The sequence below is a fragment of the Monodelphis domestica genome, chromosome 1, assembly GCF_027887165.1.
Source record: "Monodelphis domestica isolate mMonDom1 chromosome 1, mMonDom1.pri, whole genome shotgun sequence".
Classification (NCBI taxonomy): domain Eukaryota; kingdom Metazoa; phylum Chordata; class Mammalia; order Didelphimorphia; family Didelphidae; genus Monodelphis; species Monodelphis domestica.
In genome coordinates, this window is record NC_077227.1 from 524,962,008 (window position 1) to 524,986,050 (window position 24,043).

Consider the following 24,043-nt stretch of genomic DNA (forward strand, 5'->3'; position numbering starts at 1 on the left):
ATAATCCTTCTGTACCCTGCCAACATTTATTATACATCTGGAGTATTGTGGTCAGTTCTGGGTGTTGTAGTTTAATATGGACATTTATAAACTGGTTACCATCCAGAGAAGAGCAACACAAATGGTTAAAGGGCCTAAGGACAAGTTTTCTGAGGACTAGTTAAAGTTGTTAGGAGTATATAGAAAGAAAAGAGATGATTCAGAGAATACATGACAAGTACTTGAAGGATTGTCATGTGGAAGATGGCTTGGACTTGTTCCATTTGTATCCCTAAGGGGACAACCAGGAACAATGGATGAAAGTAGCAAACAGATCAATTTAGACTTTATATCAGAAAAAATTCCTAGCAATTAGAGGAGGGTCCAGAAGTGGATTGGGCTGCCTCCAAAAAGTGGTCCATGTGTGATTCTTCCTCAGTGGTCTTCAAGCTGAAGCTGGATAAACACTTGCTGGATATGTTATAGTCAAGATTTCTTTCTGGTATGGGTTGAAGGAGAATGCCTTTTTGGTAGCTTTTTAATTGTAAAAATCTATTTTCTTGTCTATTACGAACTGTTTTTGCACCCAAGAGGACTATATTACCCTCCATTAATGTATTTATCTCACTGCAACCACTCTCCCACTTCCCCTTCCTACCTTACCTGCCACAATACACACATACAGTGGAGACGAGGTCCCATCTCAGAGGAGTTGAGATGCATTAAGTTCCTTTTCTCACTCTCTTTGGTTCTTTATATACACGTAATAGAGTCTCAGGGAAGATTTATTAAATCTAAGTTGGCTGATGTAAAGGGAGGAGCAGAAAGGTACTTAGTATACAATATAAATCAGGACAGGTATTTATTTCCTAAACACAAAAGAAATGTTTCATCCAAAAGTGGCTCACAAGGGCTCATTGAGAAAGAAAACCTTAGCTAAACAAGTTGCAGTAATAACTACTGTTATTCTTGCCATTCTTTTCTGGGAGATTGAGACTTAAAACTATCAAAAATAATATTTTTAGGACTCTTTAATAGGCATTTTATATGTCACCTTGCCTCCTCACTGTCTCCCTTAAGATAGGTATTTTCTTTCAATTGAGGACAGAGATTGGGTTCATCTACTGCCTAGTGGTCATCTTCAAAAGCACTACAACAATTGCCAAGGTCTCTTGAAGAGCAGTCAGCCTCAACTGAAGAATCAGAATCTTCACAGTTTTTAAACTTAGAAGGTTGGCTTCAACCTTGGCTGTATCCATCTTAAGACTGAAGTTCAATTTAAGGATTGAAGGAAGTAAAATCACCTAGGGTGAGGTCACTCCATTTTTATAGATCTACTGAGTTAGCCACACTTCCTACTCACAGTTAATAAGAAGACATTGCTAGATAATCCCCCAGTCACCTGGGCTCTTCAACATTGAGTCACCCATAGTGGCCAGAAGAAGTTTAAGTATTTTAATCCCAATGTGCCCAAAAACTGAGTTAATTCACATGGTTGGCTGGAGGCAGGCAGGTAGCTTTATGCATACTGTATTATAATAGTAACTTGGACCCCAAAATTTAACTACAATGGAAAATCTGTATTTGAAAAGAAAATTTCACTTTTCTGTGGGAGTATAATAATACTTTGGTCCTCAGATCCACAGAGTGGTGGGTTTTACATAGGAAGACCAAGAAAAGTCTTTTTTAAAATCTTATCAGAAATTAATAGTGTATATTGTATTATTACCCATTTGAAGGAGGTGAAGCAAAACCTTTCTTAGCATAGGGAAATCTAAGAAATGAGTACAAAGTTGTTGGATCAATGACTTTTCATTGTATCTGATACTTTAAGAGCACAGGTCTGGCAATTGTGTCTTTTTTTCCCCCACCTTCTCTTCTTTAGAATTATTTGTCAGAATGCATGCATATGACTTTTACAGTTATCTGGTAAGAATAGGATTAAAGATGTGGCTTTTCCATTTTGTATGGGCATTTTCTCAGCTGCCTAGTATCATGGATCCTATCAAGTATATCTTTAAAGTAACTTACTTTTTGTTTTCCTCCCCTCCCCTCTTTTTTACTTCATAACTAGACCAAAGTTATTCCATATCAAGAATTGTATTAGTGGGACTGGAATATGAGCTAGGCAATATGAAGGGGGTAAATAGAAAACTAGATTATTTAGGGAGACATGGGTCTAGTCTTGGGTGTGACAAACATTTTTGAACTGCAGTCTTCTCATCTGTGAAATGCAGTGAGAGAAATATTATATTAGATTACCTATAAAGTTCCCTTTTGACCTTACTATTCTATGATCTCTGAAAGAATTGAACTCATAAGCTTTGGTTTAGCAGAGAAAACATTTTTGTTAGAAATAAATACTAAGCATTATCTTTGTTGATTGGAATTTTTTCCTTCTTCTCTGAAAAGCTTACATGAGGATGATATTAGCCTTAAAACTAGTTGGCCATATAAATTTAGAACATAGAAAACTCCAGTTAAATCAGAATTTTAATAAATACTAAAGTTAACTCATTGATTTGTCAGTGATGCTTACTTTTTTGAAAATGCCTCAAGCATCATATGTATCATTGTAAAAAACTTATTGAATAGAAAGACTTATTGAATAGAAAGCTTTCATTTAGGTAGCCCCTTGAAATGTTTTCCTCATTTAACAGATAAGGAAAGATCCAGAAAGAGATTGAGACTTAATGCTGTTACTTCTTCCAATTATTGACTTACTGGTTTCATGGGATCTCTTAAGTTAAATTAGAAAATAGCAAGATCTCAGGGAAACTAAAAATATGTGATGTCTATAGACTTACAATGCAAAGAAGTATAATAATAGCAGCTGCAAAGTAATAGAGCTTATTTATCCTTTTCAGAGAACATACTATTGAATAGGATACCTCCAATTCCAAAACTCTGTTCAAGTAGAGGTCAGGGCATTATTTTTTGATGACAGGGGAGAGAGGACTGCTTTTCCAGTTAAGAATTGGACTTGATCTCTGTAATCTTTTCCAACCCTGGGATTCTGTGATTTTCTGATCTCTGTCTTGGTGGGAAGCAAAAAGGAAAAGAAACAAAAGATGATTGATTTAAAAAAGAATTAACTAATAGCTGGAAAACTTGAGAATATATGTAGTAATTGTTTAACTGAAAACTAATTGTCTTTGCCATTTTGACAACATATCCAAGGATGTGTAACTGTGTAGAATGGAATGAAATAAAGAAAAGGAGAATTCAGGCTGAAGCATTTCCTAATAATGAGATCAGTATGGATTTGGCAATAGTCTCCCAAATGGAATAGTTGAGTCTATTGATTAATTTAAAATTGGACTGCAAAGTAGTTTGCATTTGTGTTGGTCAAGAGAGGAAGTTCATGACATCAGTTTTTTACATGCTTCATTTCCATGATTTTATAATTTCAAGTAACTTATATGTTTCCATATCATTAACTGATGTTGCAGATTTTCTTCATAACTCTTTCTGTTTTCTCTTTTACAAATCTGGGAAATATCTTGAAATATCAAAAAATTTCCCAGTTTCAACAAATATCTTAGATTAAAAGCTGTTGCAAAATATAATTTTCTTTTCAGTTGCTCTAGATTTTCACTGACTTTATTGTAAGATTGGACTACCTCAAGAGAAAAACCAAGGTATATACTTGTGGCCTGGCAGTCTGAGCAGCTCCAAATGCCTGTTTAATCCTCAGGTGGTTGTGGTTTCCTTCCTTGTACTATCCTTCTACTCCTTTATTTATTCAGAAAAGCAGAATTTAAAGTTTGTAAAATGCAATAAGTCATTTCCCTCCACATGTCTGTCTTCAGTGCCAGATGGAAAAAAAAGTGTTCAAGTACCCTTTAAGAAAGTATTTCCATGGTGATGCCATTAAAATCCTCCTTTGAGATTTGTAATTTTGGGGCATTTTGATATAATCCATCATTTCTTTGGGTGTCCCTTCTTTATCAGCACAGTCTTATCTCTCAATCTACCCTGCATATTTTTTCTAATCCTTTCTCTTTTATGCCTCATTTTTACACTTAATTCCCATCTCAACTTTTGAATTGCTATAGAGATGGGATAACTAGAATGCAACATTTTTTCTTTGGACTTAAGGAGACCTATAAGGGAAGGAAAGTAGAGCTGTTTCCAATATGAATAGGTACTGGGTAGATAAGACTGTACCCTTATCATGGCAAAGGGGCTTATCAGGGCAAAGGGGCTCATCAGTTGCTGAGAAAGGTATGGGAGAGCCTGAGAGTAGCCACTCTGTGTCTTAACCTGGAAATGATGTTGGTTTCTTTGCATGAATTTCTTATATTGTGGCACTTGCAACTGAGCTATATCTCTTCCTCCCCTTCTACCCTTACTTCCACACTTATCTTCCCATCCCCACCCAAGTAAGGTCTATTTAACTTGGATTAAATATGATTCAACTGAATTTCTGTGATTATGTGAAACCATTTTTCTAATGTGATATACTCTCAATACACTGAGCTATTGGGACTGCCCAATATCCATCTAGGAGATGGATAGGACTTTTCTTTCATGTTACTAGCTATTTTAAAGGAGGGGCTTAAATTCCTAGTATTTCCAGGTTCTTTGGAATTTATATACACATGCATCTTCCTAACTACTCTCTCATCATAAAAACCAAAGTGGTTTGCTTCTCATTTCATTTGTGCTTTAGTTTTCAGTCTGCTATTAGCTCCCTGTGGGTCATGTTTCAACTGAGTTTGTTGGATTAGAGCAGAGATGGTCAGACTTTTGGGTTTCAGGATCATTTATACTCCTAACATTATTGAGGACCCCAAAAAGTTTTTGTTTATGTGGGGGCATTTCACTGATATTTACCATATTAGAAATGTAAACTCTCAGTATTGTTATGAAAATCATTTTGACTTTTGTTGCCCTGAAAGGTTTTTGGGGATTCTGAGTGGTCCTGGACCACATTTTGAGAGCCACTACACTAGAGGATCATCTCTGAAATATGTTTCAGTTCTAAATCTGTAATCCCTTTATCTTTAAAGGTTTCATTTTAGTTCATAATTCTTATTCCATGTATCCACATTTTGCATAAAACATCTTTAGTTTCTACTGAAAATTAGCACAAGTTAAGCATGATCTTTGGGGAATTCTTGAAAAGTCTGTTTTGAATTAGCCTAATCCCAGGGAAGAACAAGTAGATTTGCTATTATCTATGGTGTAACAGTTCAGAAGCAATTTTAGTCTTCATGGTAAAAGTGAAAAAGCAAAGTATTAAAAAAATTTAGTATCATCACAATGCAACATTTTCTGTATTATGAACTTTGTACTTTAGCTTCCTGGTCTTACAGAAATAGCATTGGCACGCTGGGTGGCATTGGAGAATATCTGTTAAGATACCCAAAAATGGAAAAGAAGACAGGCTTGGAGTAGTAAACAGACCAATCATGTCTATCTTTGAGTGCTGGATAAGCCTTTAAAATAAAAAAAGGAGATGTTAGTTCAGCAGGGGTCATAGAAAGTTGAAGACTGACTAGTAGGCTTTTTCTGGGTTTATTAAATTACCTAGTTATATTTTAGGAAGCTTTTAAAATTCCAATAATTTGTATGTTTATCAGTTATAGTGTGAAAAGAACACTGGTTTTGGACTCAGCTTTGACACCAACTGAGTGACAGACAATTCACTGAACTTCAGTTTTATCATCAGAAAGAAAGAATTGATAGGAATATTGTTTTCTACCTTATAAGGTTATTCTCAGTGAAGCATTTTGTAAACACTAAAGAATCATGCAAGTATGAGTTATTATTGGTTATTATTAAGAAATGCCCACTTTAGGAATAACACTAAAAACAGTGCTCTCAGTACTGTGTTGCCCCCCTCCCCCCAAACAACAACTCAACACTGATCATTTTAGATACATTTACCAAGCATTATTGGTTTTTATGGGACTGATTCTTTCTTATTGGCCAGATTATCAGTCACTCAAGTATATTTAATCTGTTGCATCTATGATAAAGGGCACCATTGCTATTATAGAAGTCCATTCCTTCACTTTAGGGTAGTAAGGATTGTCTAAATGAGGCTAGGGAATAGAACTTAAAATATGCACCTTGAGAAACACATGGAATATTCCAGATGGCAAAAGGGATTCATTTATGAATCTAGTAGATATCAGATCTTTTTACATATAAACCAGTCCACTTAGGTGTGAAAATAATTTTTAAAAGTTTCTTTTATATGATTTTTATAAGAAAGGATCTTACAAAGATTAATATCTTGAATTACAATCTAAAATAATAGTTTCAGGGGACACTATAAAATTCTTAGATATGGACTAAGGGATTATTAGGATTTTGGATTTAAGTGACTGCTTACATTTTCTCTTCATTTATAGAAAAACAGATTACATCATGTCCCCCTTTAGGGGCTTGAGCTGATTAAATCTTGATGTTTTGGCACACTGCCAGCCTTCAGAACATCTAGGCAGAATATCATTAAAACCAGTGACCTTTCAGAATGCCAGGAGTATAGTTAGTTTTCAGTTGTCAAGTAAGGTAAAAAGAGTAAAGAAGGAATGCTGGGTATATTTGTCTTAACACAACTGAATTTAAGAAATGTCATTGGAGAGAAAACACAGAAATGGCAACATGGAATGATGAGGGAGGGAAGGCAGTAGATTGGATGTCAGAAAACCTGGTGTCTTGTGCCAGCTTTGCCTCTAAATATGAAGTTAAAAAATTGACATCTAAATTATATGAGAAACTGTTTAGAATTTACAAACACAGCTCCTAGTCCACATTGTGCAAATGTTCAAAGGATGTGAATGGATAATTTGCAAAGAAAGAAATGTAAATTATTATTAACTGAAAATGGAAAAACTGAAAAAAACCAGATTATTATTAATTAGACACAAATTAGATCTTTGAGGTACATATTCATACATATTAATATGATAAAAAATAAAAACAATAAAATTTGATGCTGGTGAAAATTTGAGGCAATGAGTACATACTTGGTAGAATTACAAATTTGGAAAACAGTTATTAGACATCACTCTGGCTATATATGATAAAAGTTACAAAATTAATCATCCCCATGACCCACTAATTCCATTATTATCTCTTCAAAGATTGATGAAATGCAAAGAGCACTAGGTTTGGAGCTTGAGAGGTAATGGAAGACTGGAAATTTGGGTTCTAGCCCAAGTTCTGTCACTTCCTTACTGTATGACCCAAAATAAATCAATTAACCAATCTGGGTCTTAATGTCCTCATCTGGAAAATGTGGAGATTAAATTTAGATGATTTCTGAAGATCCATTCCAATTTTCTCTAATCTCTGAATGCAGTGCTTTTCTTAGCAATATTACATGGAATTTTATTAAAAAAAGGAGCTACCTAAATGTCTAATAATAAAGAGATGATTAAATTAATGGTGTTATATTGATTTAATAGAATATTATAATGAAATTAACATAAAATTGAGATCTATAAAGAAAACAAGGAAAGCTTTTATGAAAAAATATAGTGATATGAGATAAATCTGAATAATGTCCTATACAATTGTGACTATATAAAAGGAAAGACTAATGATTATTAAATAAGCAAATAATCTTGATAGAGTGACTAAAATTTTCTTACACATTAACATATTTATCAAATTTATATTTATTTTTGAAATCATATCTCTTATTGAAAATTTATTTTAATGTACTTAAAACAGATTTAGTTGTGTTTGTGTTAGTTTAGTTTATAATTAATCATTTAGAAAGAATACTAAGACATTACAAGTGTGTCTTATTTATATTCTTTTTATTGCCAAATTATATTTTCTCTAAACTGACCCAAGAGAGGTTATATTGGGTTACAAAAGTACTTGTGGGGCATAAGGCCCATTGGCTCCTCAAAAGCGCCATAAAATATTATATATTATACCTTCAAAAATATACTTTTTTATTTCCAGAGATTGAAATCAGGTCAATTTTTACATTTGTAGTGAGGAATACTTTTTCTGACTCAACATTAATCAGAAAGGGGCAGGCATAAGAAACATATCAAAAATATATAAAATATTCTCTTAAGATTGGCAATTTGTAGTTATGAACTCATAAAAGGAAGAAAGTAGGAAGAGAGGGCAAATACATGAAATTTCCCAGATAAACCTTTTATTTATCATGGCAAAATTAAATAAATGTGAAATGAGAGCAAACAATGAAGAGTCTTAATTTTAATGAAAAATATACAGATCTTGGATGGAGTTTCTTATTTTTTATAGTCTCCCTTCGAATATGTACCCCAGCCAAAGTCTTTACCAAGGTACAAGCCAGAATGTGTTAGTCTTTTTGCCTAATTGCAAAGCACTATATAAATCCAAACCAGAAGTTCAGTATCTGAATCTGGTGATCTTGAATTTCTAAGTTGATCATAATGAATTAGAAATAATGTGATCATGGGCAGCAATCTTTCTTAACATGTATAAAAATAGATTACACTTCTGGCTTATGCCTGTTCAATGCTGGCCTGATATTCTCTGAAAATTAACTACATGAAAGAAATCTTTCTAGGAAAGTGGCTGTAAAAGACTTTTTGTTGTTGTTGTTTGTTAGTTGTTCTCAGTGACACATTTAAAGCAAAAGACCTGCTTTGATTCTGATATCATTGTATTATGTTTTAATGATTCAGAAAAAAATGTTCTATAATTTTTATAGATTTTAAAAGACTTTACCACTCATATTCTACCTTAGTTTGAAATTTTTATGATTATGATTGTTATTTGTGGAATATAAAAGATTCTTTCAAAATACATAATTGAAAGCTCTGAAATTGTGTGTAATTGTTCAATTCAACACTTCTGACAGCTGTTACTCTAAAGGGACAAAGATTTATATGCATGGTTATTAATCTTCCCATTGGGTAACACTTGTATACTCAAAGTGCCTATTCTAATTAATCTTTTTGGAGTTAAAAGTCCTTCCTTCCTTCCTTCCTTCCTTCCTTCCTTCCTTCCTTCCTTCCTTCCTTCCTTCCTTCCTTCCTTCCTTCCTTCCTTCCTTCCTTCCTTCCTTCCTTCCTTCCTTCCTTCCTTCCTTCTTCTTGTTTTGTTTGTTTATTTGTTTGTTTGTTTCACTTTGTTATTTTAATGTACAGTTAATTTTCAGCAGTCAAGTGAGGTAAAAAGAGTAAAGAATGTGGAACACATTTGAATATTCCTATCTATGGAAGTACTTACATGAATACTAAAGATGTCATTTGTCTTTTCCTCTTGGCAGGATTTCTAGGAAGAGAAGAGCTTGTTGATAGAATAAGAGATTGTTGCAATTGCATGAACTTACATAGCACCTTTATTGAGGAGCTCAAAGCACTTTGTGGATCTTAATGGTCTTTATGTTTTATTGTTGTTCAGTCATGTTTGATCCTTTGTGACCCAATATGGCACTTTCTTGATAAATAAATATCCTGGAGTATTTTGTCATTTCTTTTTCCAGTGATTTGAAGCAAACAGCTATTAAGCAACTTTTCCAGGGACACTAAGGTAGTGTCTGTCTGAGGCTGGATTTGAAGTCAGGTTCTACTAATTGTATCTACTGAGTCATCCAGCTGCCTGATATTTTAGGAAAATTTAAATAATTACCCCAAGAATCTCAGTAAGGGAGGTTGAGGTTGACAATCCTATTGAATAGCTGAATTTCTCCACATATATTTACACCCTTCTAGCCAAAGCCCCATGTTTTAGAATACCTCTTCAAGACTTCACTTGATGATTTACCTATAGGGGAAAAAAAGAAATAAACAAAAACACTTAAATTATGTCCTCCAAAGGGCACACCAATTGTGCCAACCTTTTCCTTATTGATTATTTATGTAACTGGCTTATGATTTCTTGGTATACACATTGAATAAATGATCTCCATGCTGAACGTCTGGGAAATCAGCTCTGTTCCAGTCTTTCAGTTTGACTTTAGGTAAATCTCTTTCTTATTCTCTCTGAGCCCTCGTCATCTTTATCAATATAATAATTGATTTGAGCAAGATGATATTTTCTCAAATTGCCATGATTCTTTGATCTGTGCTAAATGAAATCCTCTCCTCCTAACCCTGCCCTACAACCATGTTCCTCCCTTATTAGTAATCAACTGATAATGATAATGATAGCAAAAAAAGCAAAAAAAAAAAAACCCAACAAACCACAAAATAGCTATGCAGCACTCACTTTAAGGTTTGCAAAGTGCTTGACAATTATTATTCCATTTGATCCTCATAATAACCCTTGGTGGAAGGTCCTGTCATCTCCATTTTATAGATGAAGATATTGAGACAAGTATAAGTTAAGTGACTTGCCCAGGGATCAGTTAGTTAGTATCTGAGGTTGGATTTGAACTCGGATCTTCTTGACTCCAGGTCCTATGCTGCATCCACTATGCCTCCTTGCTGCAAAACTAGTAGGCTTTAATTTACCTTCCCCATTTGCTTTACCTGATAGGACAGCACTAGTTTCCTGAATGGTTGCTTGTGGGCATCTATATATCACTTAAATGATTTTGATTTTTATTGGGTTAAGAAAAGTAGACTCAGGAAAGAATAAAGTTCAAGAAAAATGGGTTTTGGCAAATATTCTCAATGAAATTAATATTCTGTGCCATAATTGTGGCATATTCGATTGTGGCATAGAGATGATTCTGTTTTTTAATGGATATCCAGAGGAGTGCAGACTTTGGTAGGTGTTTCTATCCTCAAAATACTTCTCACAGGACCTCAGATGACAGATCTTTCATCAGAGGAAGAATCTTAATAAGTTCTAAGAGACTCATATCCAGACTATTGGTCATTAGATGATGCAGTTTTTTTTCAACCAATAGAAGACTGTATACCAAGATGCGAGATAGGTTGTAATCTGCTTTGGGAGAAAGAATTCTCATAGTAATGAAATCCTAGAAACTTGAAGTATTGATACTAGGCAGAAAGAGAGAAATTTGGGAACATCATGAATTTTTTTTCAAGTAAGTTTACGATTTTTGAATTATTATTAGGTAGGTGAAATACAATGTGACATCTGGAGGAGTCACTACTGATGCAGAAAAGAATTAGCATTTAAATACACATCAATGTTTCAAAGAGCTTTCATTTCCTTAGTCTGAGTTCTTTCTATTGACACAGATTACAACCCATCTGCAGCTTAGTTGGTGGTCTTTGATGAACCTTATATAGTTGCTATGATGGAAGAATTCTCCTTTCTTTGGCCAATCTAGTGACTGTTCTCTTTCGACTTTGCTGGTTTGATCTTTGGGCAGCAGGAGTTACACAGACCATCATCATGTTCCTGGTTTTCAAAACTAACACTAATTATAAAAGAGAGATTAACAGGATACTGAGAAACAAGATGAACCACTGAGGACCTGTCTGTTTCAGAAGTAGAGTGCTTTCTAGCAGAATAACTTGAAAAAACACCAGGGAAAAATGAAATAAAATATTCTTCTGCCTTCCAAGAAGAAGTGGACACTGTAAAAGTCAGAATTGAGTCACATAAAACTGTCTTTGCTTTTTGAAAGTCCAGATGATGTTAAGCCAATTTTTTTTGGCGAAACAGTATTGTAAGTTTTTAAAAACAATAGATGGAGAGAATCTCAAGTGCCTATTAAGTGACTACTGTAGACTGGGAGAAGAAATGAGAAGAATGATTAAGGGCTTGCTTTCTTTGGATGGCCCATCTCTGCTTCAGTAAGTATAATTTAGGTGAAGGTACGAACATCTGCATGGCAGCTGCTGGTACAACATGTCAGTGCCAGGGGAGACAGAATAGTTGGCACAATATTTCTAATTTCAGTATTGTACCAAGAGCCAGAAAAAATACAAATTTATATTCTTTTGAAGTGGGAAGATGTTGTCCCCTTTTTTCCTGACTCTCTGACTTCCTTCCACTCCATCCCCAACAAAAAGATTGAATAACCCATAAACAAATAGACTGTATAATTAAGTTATCATAAACATGGTTTAAGAACTGAATGTGATCCATATTTTTTGTGTGTGTGGTACTGTTAAAAAAAGAAGAGAAGCCACCTTGTATGGATTTTTCTGATTGTAGAATGAATATTATCCTTTTTTTTTACCATTTCCCTATTTTTAACGTAAGCTTGTACAGATAATTTTCTGAAGTCATAAAAGTATTTATAATAGAAGTTATATAAACAGTTGAAGTATGACATACTTTTCTCTTCAGTGTTATGGAAGGAGTGCAACACTTGCATTTAGAAGAGAGTGGTGTCTGAATTCAGACCCTATTATATGCCAATTATGATGTGATCTTAGGCTATGTAACTTTAGACTTGATCCATCACCTGTACAATAGGGACAAATAATATTTCCTTTATCTAGTTCACATCATCTTTGCACTGATATTGAATGCAATAGACTACCATTTGGTTCCAGTATATGCTAATCACTATTCTGGGGATATAAAGAAAAAAATGAAAGCCCCGGCCACCAATCACTGACTAGAAGGATACAGAACTAAATATAAAGAAACTCAGTATGCATATGTATAAGTTTGTGCACACAAGTATTCCTCTAGGCAGAGAAAAAGGGAATACTTTTGGGAGGAGATAACTCAAGAATTGAGTCTAAAAAATAAAGACTTTTAGAGGCTACAGAAGTAAGAAATAGAATTCTGATTTTGAGAAACAGAAAATTCCAGTTTGGATGTAATTTGAATAACATAAAGGTAGTCAAATGAGTTAATACTTGATAATCAGATTATAGCCTGATGATAGAAGACTTTATCTGCCAGACTTAGGGATTTGTATTTTGTCCTAGTGGTAACAGAGAGCTATGGTGGATTTTTGAGAAAGAGAGCATCAAGGTCAGAGCTCTTGTCTTAGATTATTTTTTAGTACTCATGTAAAGTATGGATTGGAAGAAGAGGAAGGAATAATTAAACTTTAAAGTGCTATATAAACATAGTTTTTATTAAAGGACACATAAATACCTGACTATTCCCAAATGTATCCCCAGGCAGTTGTCAATTGTGTGTTCACAATTCCCACTTTTTCGGGTCATTTTTTTTGAATTTAGGCATTTAATTCAGTTTTAGGTCTTGAGACAAATTAGGGTCCTTGAGAATTAAAAATTATTCTGAAGGCTTTTAAGAAAAAGCGTTTCTCCATAACCTTATGGTTGAATATAAAGTAGGATGGGAAGGTGATAGGATTGGCCTTTTTTGATAAGGGAGGACTGCTAGAAACAGTCAACTTTACCTTTTAGATTCCTCTTCAGCCAGAGCCATGGCAGAGTCAGTAAGAACAACTTAAAGATGTCCCAGCTGCAACTGCCCTCTTTTATTTCTTTCTGGATTCCTAAGAAAGGAGACTGCAGGATAGGGCAGTTGGCTTGAGAGGCATCATGCATTGTGTACATTTAACTTTTCTATTTTGTTTAGGTGGGAGACTTTTTTTTTTTAAAGATTGGTACTAATTATTTTGTTTCCTTTTTTAGTCTGTAGCACCATAAAGCCTCATAATTTTCTAGGGTGATTTTAAATGGAATTTCTAACTCCTGCTGCTGAGTTTTGTTGATAATATATAAAAATACTGATGAGTTTTTCTTGTATCCTGCAACTTTGCTAAAGTTGTTAATTATTTCCACTAGCTTTTTAGTTGATATTCTAGGATTCTTTAAGTAGACCATCATATCATCTGCAAAGAGTGATAATTTAGTTTCTTCATTGCCTACTTAAAATCTTCAATTTCTTTTTCTTCTCTAATTGCTACTACCAGTGTTTCTAGTATAATATTAAATAATAGAGGTGATAATGGGCATCACTGCTTCAGTCCTGCTCTTCTTGGAAAGGCTTCTTACTTGTCCCTATTGTAGATGACACTTGCTGATAATTTTAAATATAAACTTTATTATTTTGAGGAATAACCCTTCCATTCCTATACTTTCTAGTGTTTTCAATAGGAATGGGTGTGGTATTTTGTCATAGACTTTTTTCCATCTTTTGAGATAATCATGTGATTTCTGTTGCTTTGATTATTGATATTGTCAATTATGTGGATGGTTTTCCTAATATTAAATTATTCTTTCATTCCTGTTACAAATCCCTATAAAGTCTCATATGTATATAGTTTAAAGTCAGAATAGGAAAATATTGTAAGTTATTTACTTTGAGAAATTGTTTCTAGAAAGAATTGTTTCTACCTTTCTAATTAAAATATACTTAGCAGTGGAGATAACATTTTTATCTAATAGCATCCAACTTTAGTTGAGATTAATTACTGAGATTCGAGGCCTTGAGGATGATCATAAATATAAAATCCTTTGTTGGCATATAAATGAACTATAGATATAATCAATCAATAAGCATTTAATAAAATCTTTGGGAAGACAAGTATAAGTAAAAAAGAAAGACAATTCCTGCTCTCCAGGGGAGAGAGAGAGAGAAAGAGACAGACAGACAGACAGACAGACAGACAGGCAGACAGATAGTGACAGTGAGTGGTGGAGGATATGATGATCTGGATGGTAGTCTAGTAATAAATGAACAGATGAAGAGATGGCTGGTCCAAGTGACTTCCTTAAATGATGGCTATGAGGAATTGAGAGTACTTCTTTGATGGGAATTCCAGAGCTAAATTGATCTTCCAAGATGAAGAGGTTACTTGGTGGTGAAGTCCAGATTAAAGACTGCTGGGAAATATATTTGGAAAAGGAGAGGATGGAACATTTTGGATCTGTGAAGAGCAGATCTGAGTTAGATGGCCCTTGGGGTCTTAGATGTTGATACATGAAAGGATACTTAGAAGTAAGGTCTATTGAAAGCAGACTTGACTTTCCCTAGGAACTTACCTCATAATCCATGGATTTCACAAATCTGAATCCTTTTGTAGAATTGAAACTTCTTGAGGACAGGGACTGTTAACATTATTTTGTATTTGTATTGCCAATTCTTGGCACATAGTATGCACATAGTAAGACTTGTTGAAGTAAGCTGAGTTGAATTCCTAAGGTTAAGGTTAGCAAATCAAAGCTACTGCCACATACCAGAAGGAATGTATAGACTGGATGAATGTTTATTGAAGTGGATAAATCCTCCTGCCAAGCACACTCTTTGCCAATGACAATATCATCTGAAATCTGTTGATGAGCACTTTACAGTATCTAGTTTATAAAAAGCAGGCCATTTTCATATTCCTTCTGGGAACTATGAGAATTCAAGGTAATGTTTTAGCACTGGGGTAGCTCTTAGCACTTTTTCCTGACCTTCTTCCTGTTTAGATAGATGCAGTCAATAGCCAAACAAAAAATATTCTGCCTAAAGCCAGATGAAGAAATAACGCCATAGACTTGTGAAAAAAGAAATGTGCCCAAGCAGCTGCGTCACAAGATTTGATCACTTCAGACCTGAGTGCCAGGAGATTTGAGACAGATGTTCTCAGACACGCCGCATGCCTAAAACATTTCCAGGGGTCGGGCTGCAAATAGTGACTTAATAACAGCAGAAACAGGAAAAGTCTGCAGGAGGACACAAGATTTTATTCTACACTAGGTGCATGGCCAACCTCTTAACGTTACATCTGCCTGTCAGGGTTGGCTATTTAATCTCCCATGCCCTGGGTATTGCTCTTTGTCTGCCTGTGAATAAAGTACAGCATTGTGATTACTAATCCCACTCTGGTGACTTGACTTCAAATGTGGTTTTGGAGTGCATCCCAGAGTTCTGTTTGCTAAGCTTCCTACTCCTGTTTCAGAGACACCACTGGATACCGAGCAGAGAACACTGAAGGCTTCCCTCCTTCTTTAAAAACCTGTCGGGGTTGCGTGCTCTTTTTTTTTTTTTAAACCTTCGAAGGAAATTTAATGGATACTAAGCTGATCTGTTTGTTTTTCTTTTTCTCTCTGCCTCCGCTCCCAGTGAGTAACCACACTGGCCGCATCAAGGTGGTCTTTACTCCAAGCATCTGTAAAGTGACCTGCACCAAGGGCAGTTGTCAGAATAACTGTGAGAAGGGGAACACCACCACTCTCATTAGTGAAAATGGGCATGCGGCGGACACTTTGACAGCCACAAACTTCCGAGTAGGTAAGTCACTGGGAGCCAGAGCTGTCTTTAGTGTATAGATTTCTCTGTTTTTAGGGAATTTAAACCCCCTCACTACTGCCCCCTTGCATTAGAGGATCTTGGTAGTACTAGTATAGTGCTTTTAGGGAAAGTTTTTTCCTTAGCTTTTTGAACTGTAAGACGTTTTATTTCCTGGAGGAATGAAAACTTTAAATATTGCCCATTATTCCTTTTCAGTGTGGTGATTATGTGTGTGTTGGGACAGATAAGGTAGATTGGATTTAGTTTTGTATAGAAAACAAGTAAAGGCTCGTATTGATCAGTTTGGAAATATTTCAGTCAGATATTATTCAGAGTTTGTTATATTCCACTCAAGGAATGTTTTGGGGAAAAGTTTAATAGATGACAAGGCAACTTGACTTCATCAAACTGTCCTTAAAGATAGCTGTATGAAAACTGCTGGTCTGCATTCTTATTCCAGAAAAGAATGACATTTGATGGTTCTTATTATGCTTCTACTTTGCATAGTCCAGATTATGTTAAGAATTTAAATACAATGTGGATCTTATACTGGAGGGATTAATGCAATTGTCAGTACCATCAGTTTTGTACAATAAAAGAAAATATAAAAAGTATAATTCCTCCCAGTGAGTGATGACTTTTTGGGTTCCAATAAGTTGCCCAAGGACCACAGTGCCTATTAGTGAAAAAAATCAGTTTTCTGTGAATTCAGAGTGAGCTAATCTCAGTTTTTGCTCAAGAAGCTGTTCTCATCCTGTCTTCTGTCATGCAATCCTGTATGCTTATCATAAGAAAATTTGATTTGCCATGTGCATTCATATAATCATAGCCACCCATACTATCCTTGGAGTTACCGAGCAGAACTACCTGAATGTTAGACATCTGAGATGAGTCACATATAACCTTTCAATGGAATAATGTTGTATGTCTTTGAGGAGAAAAAACAAAATAATTTTTCATCAAGATGACACAGGTCTGAGCAAATTCATCCTTAGCTCTTTAGTTACTCTTTTACTGTACAGCTGTCTTGTCTAAGCATGCTCCCTGGTAGTTTAAATCTAGTAAAAGCAGGCATGTTTTTAAGATTCCCATATATACTCTTATGTAAAACTAGTGTACTTATGAGTCATGAATTTCCTGTTTGTAGAATGGGCATTTTTTCAGTATCTTTAAAAGGAGTGGGTGACCAGATAGACCTTACAAATTATATTAAATTAGGTAGGCAATATAGTATAAGGGATATTGTACCATCCTGATGGGATTCAGGAGTCCTAGATTCTGCCAACAACTAGTTGCATGGTCTTGAATAAATCACTGAAAGTCTTTGGGCTTTAAATTTCCTTTTCTTTAAAAAAGAAAGTGTTAGAAATCAGATACTTTTATGGTCTCAGCTCTTAAATTATTTGTAGAATTCTTATAATTATATTATTGAGAAAAAAGTGTAGCTTTCTATATGCCTTTTTCTTAATATCAAACAAAGCCAGTGTGGATTTCCTGAATCTTCTCCCCATTATTTTATTCTGATTTCTTGTCTTCCACTAAAATCTCTTCTTCAGTAGCAGCTGATGCTTCTCATATTTCTCCTTTCTCTTCTTATTCTTGCCTTTGTCATAGCTTTCCTTTTCAGCAAGGGTGATGAAGGAGGAAACTGGTAGAAACTTGGTTTTCAATGTACTCTACTTGCTTTGAAATGAAATATTTGAAAACTGAGAAACAGTGGCAGTGTACTTGTTAAAACTTGTAATACATCTCTTCTGGCTTTCCCCCAAATATTTGGAAACAACATACCTGTAGCCTTTTAAAAAATGCTGAATAAAGGCAGTTAAAAATAGCAAACCAAGAAGAAATTTTACCAAAAAGAGGCTAGAATTCTGTTAGAAAAGCCATGCTCAGAAATGGTTTTATCCAGTCAGCTTGAGAAATATTTTACTCCTATGTGTCTCTGTACGTATGTATTTTATTTATTTGTGTCTCCTTTGTGCATTTTGTTCAAATTTTTATAGGCTTCAGAGATAGATCTGGAGATGGTTCTAAAATATAGAATGTATTCTCTAACATCTTATGTTTTTTTTTAATTTTCATAAACAAAATTTGATAGGAAAATATATGTTTCAATGGACAAGGAACAGGTTTCTTTGAGTCTGTGTACCCTCTTATAGTAATGCTACCAGTAGCTGTTTTAATTCATGAATTTCCTCTGTATACTGTTTGATTCATGCATGTTAGTAAGATCATTTTAAAAGCTTCTGACAATGCATCAAATATGTATCTGGGAAACTTAATGCTCTGAGTAATTCAGAGTCAATGGACAACTCACCATCTTTTTTTTTTTTTTGAGTGTATAAAGGAACAATCCCAGGTGATATTGGGAGAATAACAGTAATAATAGTAATAGCTTATCTTTATGTAACACTTGATATTTTTCAAAATACTTTCCTTACAACATCTTCATGATATTGGTAGTCAAGATTTTATTCTAACTTTACAAATGGAGGAAATAGGGCCACAAGAAATCACTTGTACAAGGTTAAGAAATTTAGTGGTGGAGCTGACCTAGCATTCAAGTATATCATAGCCTGCTAGCCATCCCATAGTGCCTTGGTTGACTGAGTCTACCAGTTAAGAATCAGGGATTTATGGGAAACAGACTATCAATTATCTGGAATGGGTTTATATCATTGTACCTTGTCTCTCCAGCTGGTCTGTGAGGACTTTGAGACCAATGACAACAAAATGGGAGAGGCCAAATATGATGCTCTTCCAGCATCAGCATGGTAACTTCTTTTGTGATTGGTTACCCTCCTTATACCTTGGTTTTCCTGAAGAATCAATGGAATAAATAACAGTGGTTATTTACCACTTTTATTATTTTATATTATATATAGTTCTCAGTGTTTGCATTTTAATGTCCTAATATATTACAAGTTCTGGGAAAGTGGGGATTCCATATGATCCAAACTTTGTCTCTCTGAGTACCTCATACACAATTGCCATTTAATTAATAAGTTTTAATAAAAGAAATTGAATTAATCCCAAGATAGAATGAGAATGAATAAAATAACTTATGGTTAGGGCTTCAAGCATTTCAAAAATATGAAATATAAAAACAAAGTACTTTAGAGAGTTGCTATCGTATCTATTGATGTTATTCAGTTGTTTAGTCACGTTCAACTCTTCATTACCCCATGGACCATAGCCATCCATGGGGTTTTCTTGGCAAGTAATTTGTAGTGTTCTTCTCCAGTGGATCCTTTTATAATCACACAGCTAGGAAAGTATCTGAGGTCAAATTTGAACTCAGTTCTTCCTGACTCTAGGCCTAGCATTCTATCCACTGAACCACCTATATTTTTAACTATTAAAAAGTTAGCCATATTTAAATCACTTTACTTCTTTATTCATTTCTCCATCCTGCCTCTAATTCCTCATTTCCTTCTCTCTCTCTCTCAGTCCTCCTCCCTCCTCTCTTTCTCTCTTCCCTTTTTTTACTTCTCTCTCTTTCTCCATCTCCTGCCCTCCTTCCTCCTCTCTCTCCCTCTCCCTCTTTCTGTTCCTTTCTTTTTCCTTCCTCTCTCCATTGCTTCCTCTCCCTCTCTCCCTCCTTCTGTTCTTCTCCCTTTCCTTCCTCCCTCCATCTCTTCATCTCCCTCATCCTCTCTCCCTCTCTATTCTCCATGGTGCCCTCTCTCCTTTTTCTCCCAGAATTTGTCACAGTACTTTTCATATGTGGTAGTGTGTGGTCTGGCCCTGAGGACTATTTTTCCTTAAATGGGAATTACCAAGGACTGACAGCTTAAATACTACTTTTCTTTTCTCTCTCCACCTCCCTCTCTCCTTTCCTATTCTTCCCGCCCTCTTTTTCCTTCTCTCTTTTCTTTTCTTTTCTCCCTTACCTCCTTCCCCCCTTCCCCCTCCTTTTGCTTTTTTATCCTTCTTTCCTCCTGTCCCTTTCTTCTGTTCTCCTTTTCTTTGTCTTTTTAACTCTCTCTCTCTCTCTTCTTTCTTCTATCTCTCTCTCTCTCTCTCTCTCTCTCTCTCTCTCTCTCTCTCTCTCTCTCTCTCTCTCTCTCTCTCTCTCTCTCTCTCTCTCTCTCTCTCCCTCTCCCTCTCCCTCTCCCTCTCTCTCTCTCCTCCTCCTCCCTTCTCCTTCTCCCTTTCCCGCTCCCATTTCTTCTTCTTTCTCCCTCTTTTTCTTCCTTCTTCTCCCTCTCTCCTCTTCCTTTTGCCTTCTCTCCTTTTTCTACCAATATTTGTCATAGCCTTTTTCTTCTGTGGCAGTCTGTGATCTGGCCCTAGGGATTATTTTTTCCTTAAATGGGAATTGACAAGGACTAACAGCCCAAGTGTTACTTTTCTAATGAATTCTTCTGATTTCATAGGGATTCAATGAGCTGACCTTCTGTTTCTTAAGCTTTTTGGCACAGTCTTATGTTTCCCAAAGAGAAACTATATAAAGTGCCTAGCACTCTAATAATAATTACACAAATATAAGAGCATTTCTTCTTCCAGTTATAGTAGTGATAGAAATAGGCAAAAAATATCCACATGGCATACTTTGACAATTATTCTTGGAAGGAAATAATGATCACCCAAGTAATGTGTTGAGTTTATATGACACCTTTCTAGCACTACCTCTTCTATGCTAAGGAGTTTTTGTCCTTTTAAATTTATCTTGACATTTTATTTTTGTGAGATAGGAGAGATACAAATATGATTATTCCACCTTTTCAAATAAGGAAGTCAGGACTTTAAGAGGCTAAATGGTAGTTTTGAATATCATGTGGCAGCCATGCCACAGCTTTAGATCTAATGTCCCTCTACTCTTTATCAGATTTACTATCTCCATTTTAAATTCCACAATACTTAACAAATACAGTTAGGTTTTATTATAAATAAAAACAATTTACTTTTGCTAAGTTCAACAAGTAAACAGCTTCTTCATCCTTATAGCTTTTCCATATAATGGTCAAAGAAAATTACAGATCAATAAATTTTTTGAGATGCAGTGTCATGCAGTGTGAAGGGCTCTGGCTTTGGGTAAAAAGATCTGGCTTCCATTCCTGACTTTGTTCCTTATTACCCAGGTGACTTTGGGTAAGTTGGTTTTCTGGGCCTCAGTTCCTTCCACTGTCAAATGAACGTGAAACTAACATGATTCCTCAGATTTTAGAATCTCAGAATGTTTGAGATGAATGGGACCTTTGCAGTCATTTAATTTAAAAAGGAATCCCTTTTATAATATACAAAAGAAGTCATTCAGCCTCTGCTTGTGGATATCTAGTGAGAATAAATATACTACTCATTTTATTTATGGTCATCTCTGATTATTGGGAAGTTTCTCATGATATCATGCTTCTTTACAACATTTGTCCACTGGATTCCCCTGGTTCTTCTATCTGGGGCCCAAAAGAACCATCTAATCCTTGTTCCTCATGATATCCCTTTGTTTTCTTGATTGCAGTTATTGTATCCCTTCTGAGTCTTTTTATGCTAAACATTTTCAGTTCTTTCAGCAGATTCTCATATGACATGAACTCAGAAATCTTCTTTATTGTCTATCTTCTTTTTTTGTTCTGTAGTTTATCAATGCCCTGGCTAACTGTGGTGCCCTGAAATGAATATAAACCTAGATCATGGCATAGGGATCTCTGCCAGCTCAAAATTTATGATACTATAAAATTGATGTTGGCTTTTTTTTTTGCTGTCATCGACTCCTTCGGCAGTCTAGTGAAGCTTAATGACACCCTTCACTGAATAATTTTTTTTTTTAATTCATGAAATAAAACACATTGAATTATAGAGGGAATAAAAAATATTGAAATACAATTGGTTAAATGATTTCTAAAAAACCATATTCTTGGACATCACAATAATAAGCCCTGATATAAGGAATCATAAAAATGAATGTAGGAAATAGTTTTTAAAATTCTGACAACTCGAATTAAATATTGGTCTTTTGTTCTCCAACCATTATAATTATTATTTGGCTTATTTGTCATATAACAATCTATGGAACCAAAATGTGAATGCTAAGAAGGTCACTAATCAACTGATAAATATTTTCCTCTTATGGTATTATACAAGGATCATAGGAGTATACATTCAGAGTTGGAAGGAACCCCAGAGGCCTCTAGTCCAACCCTTTTGTTTTATAGTCTAACAAATTTGGCCCAAGGGGTATCAAGTGATTTGCCCAACATCATTCAAGTAGTATTAAAGGCAAACAATGATGCCAGGTCCTCAGTCTTCAGAATCAGGGTTCTTTGCCTTCTTTCTCAGCTATTTTTTAATTAATTTATGAGGCAATGCAATCATACAGAAAGCAGTTGTTTTTGGAGTGGGCAGTGTAAGATTGTGTGATAGAACCTAAATAGCCAAATATTTCATTTTTATAAAACTTTATGGCTTTCTAATTTCCAGTAAATATCTATGCTATAAGAAACATTCTTTTTTACTGTAGAGAAACTTTGGATATCTGGTATTAGCAGAGAAAGTATGGGGACTTACATTCTAAGCCCACAGTGTAACTTTGATTTGTTAAGCCTTTTTTGAGATTTACTTGATGTCTTAATTGTATTTATGATGAAGTACTAGCATATAGAGGGTGATGTGTTGCTATCTTCCATGGATAATGGTACAAAAACGTTTACCCACACTGAAAACTTTGGTTTTCTTTTAAAAATGAGAGAATTTTTAGGTACTTGCTGAAATTGTTAAATACATCTGTGGAATCCCTTTCTCTCTTGTACTTTATCAATCTCATCTATTTGGGATGAATTTACTGTGATTAAAAATTATAGGAGAGTTATTGATGATCTTTCACTATTTCTTATAGTCTATGAAATTATTAATATGGAATACATTCTTTACTTACAATCTTTATTAGAATGCAGATTATTTTAATTACACACTGTAAATTAATATTATCTCTTTAAGCCAGAGAAAAGTTCTAGCAGCTTTTAATAATTTAGTTTTAATTAAAATAGAGATAGTAAAAGAATATAGTAAAATGAATATAGTAAAGGAGGGAAATATAGGCAAGAGGTAGAGAAAGAAATTTTCCTAATGTCTATAGTAGTTATCCTATAACTGCCTATAACTACTATCTAAGACTGTCTATATCTATTTATAACTGCCTGTAACTATTGCTAATAACCAACCCACAAAATTTCAACCCAATCCACCCAATCAAAACCAAGCAAATCAGTGTTTAATCCAACCCCAATTAGGTCTGTTAAGTAATACCAACCACCTCCCAAAAAGTTCAAGAAAGAAAAAAACCTAACAGCCCAAACCAAAAAACAAAAAACCAAAAGCTGAAAAGCCCTCTAAAGGCTAAAACCAAAAACTCTCTAAAGACTAAAGCCAATAAGCCCTCTCAGTAAGCTCAGGCTCACCTTTTATATTCCAGCAACTAAATACCAAACACCAACCCAACACAATGCCAGCAGCCAACTTCCCCAGAACTTCCATCATCTAACTGTCAGCAACTGACCCCCTGACCAACCAACCCTAACCCCATTTTATATTCCCTTCTTACCTCACTTCCTGTCTTTCTGGTTTCTATTTCCTTTTACTATGAGTTGGTTAATCTTTATACATCTCTATGGTAAAAGGACCTCCAGGTCCCCATTTCAATTAGAAGAAAGGTATTAAGAATTCCCTTTTATAATCTCTCCTATGTTCCTTTGGGAGACTATTCTCCCCAATGGACCATTTAAACATAACTATTTTATACCTCTAAAAATCTTCCAGTTAAAGATGCCTGCAATATTATACTTTCTATAGAAAACTATAACAATATAAGGAAAAGAGAGAAATAAAAGAGAAAGAAAGCAAAACCAATGGTAGGTAGGCACATTGACAAAAAGCCAGTTAGGGGACAATTTCCTTTGGCATAAAAGTTTACATTCATTAAATGTGTTCAATCCTCTTCATCAAGTATTCGTTTAATACTCCCCACAGTTCATTCTAGATCTTTTGATGCAGTGTAGGTTTCTTTATGGCATCTTTTTAAAACAGT

The 24,043-nt window shown here is 34.8% G+C and overlaps 1 protein-coding gene across 23 annotated transcripts in view; it reads left to right on the forward strand.

Annotated features, from left to right (window-relative positions):
• Positions 1–24,043, forward strand: part of LTBP1 (latent transforming growth factor beta binding protein 1) — a 459,359-nt gene that overhangs the window by 176,842 nt on the left and 258,474 nt on the right. For 17 of the 23 annotated variants that reach the window (XM_056813254.1, XM_007476056.2, XM_056813253.1 and 14 more), the window contains exon 5: positions 15,853–16,020. The exons of 1 other annotated variant lie outside the window; for it this stretch is intronic. In XM_056813254.1, the coding sequence (XP_056669232.1) occupies positions 15,853–16,020 (168 nt within the window). Of the gene's footprint in view, positions 1–15,470; positions 16,021–24,043 lie in introns of those variants that run through there. 5 more of the 23 variants (XM_056813259.1, XM_056813262.1, XM_007476063.3 and 2 more) reach the window with 3 other exon arrangements.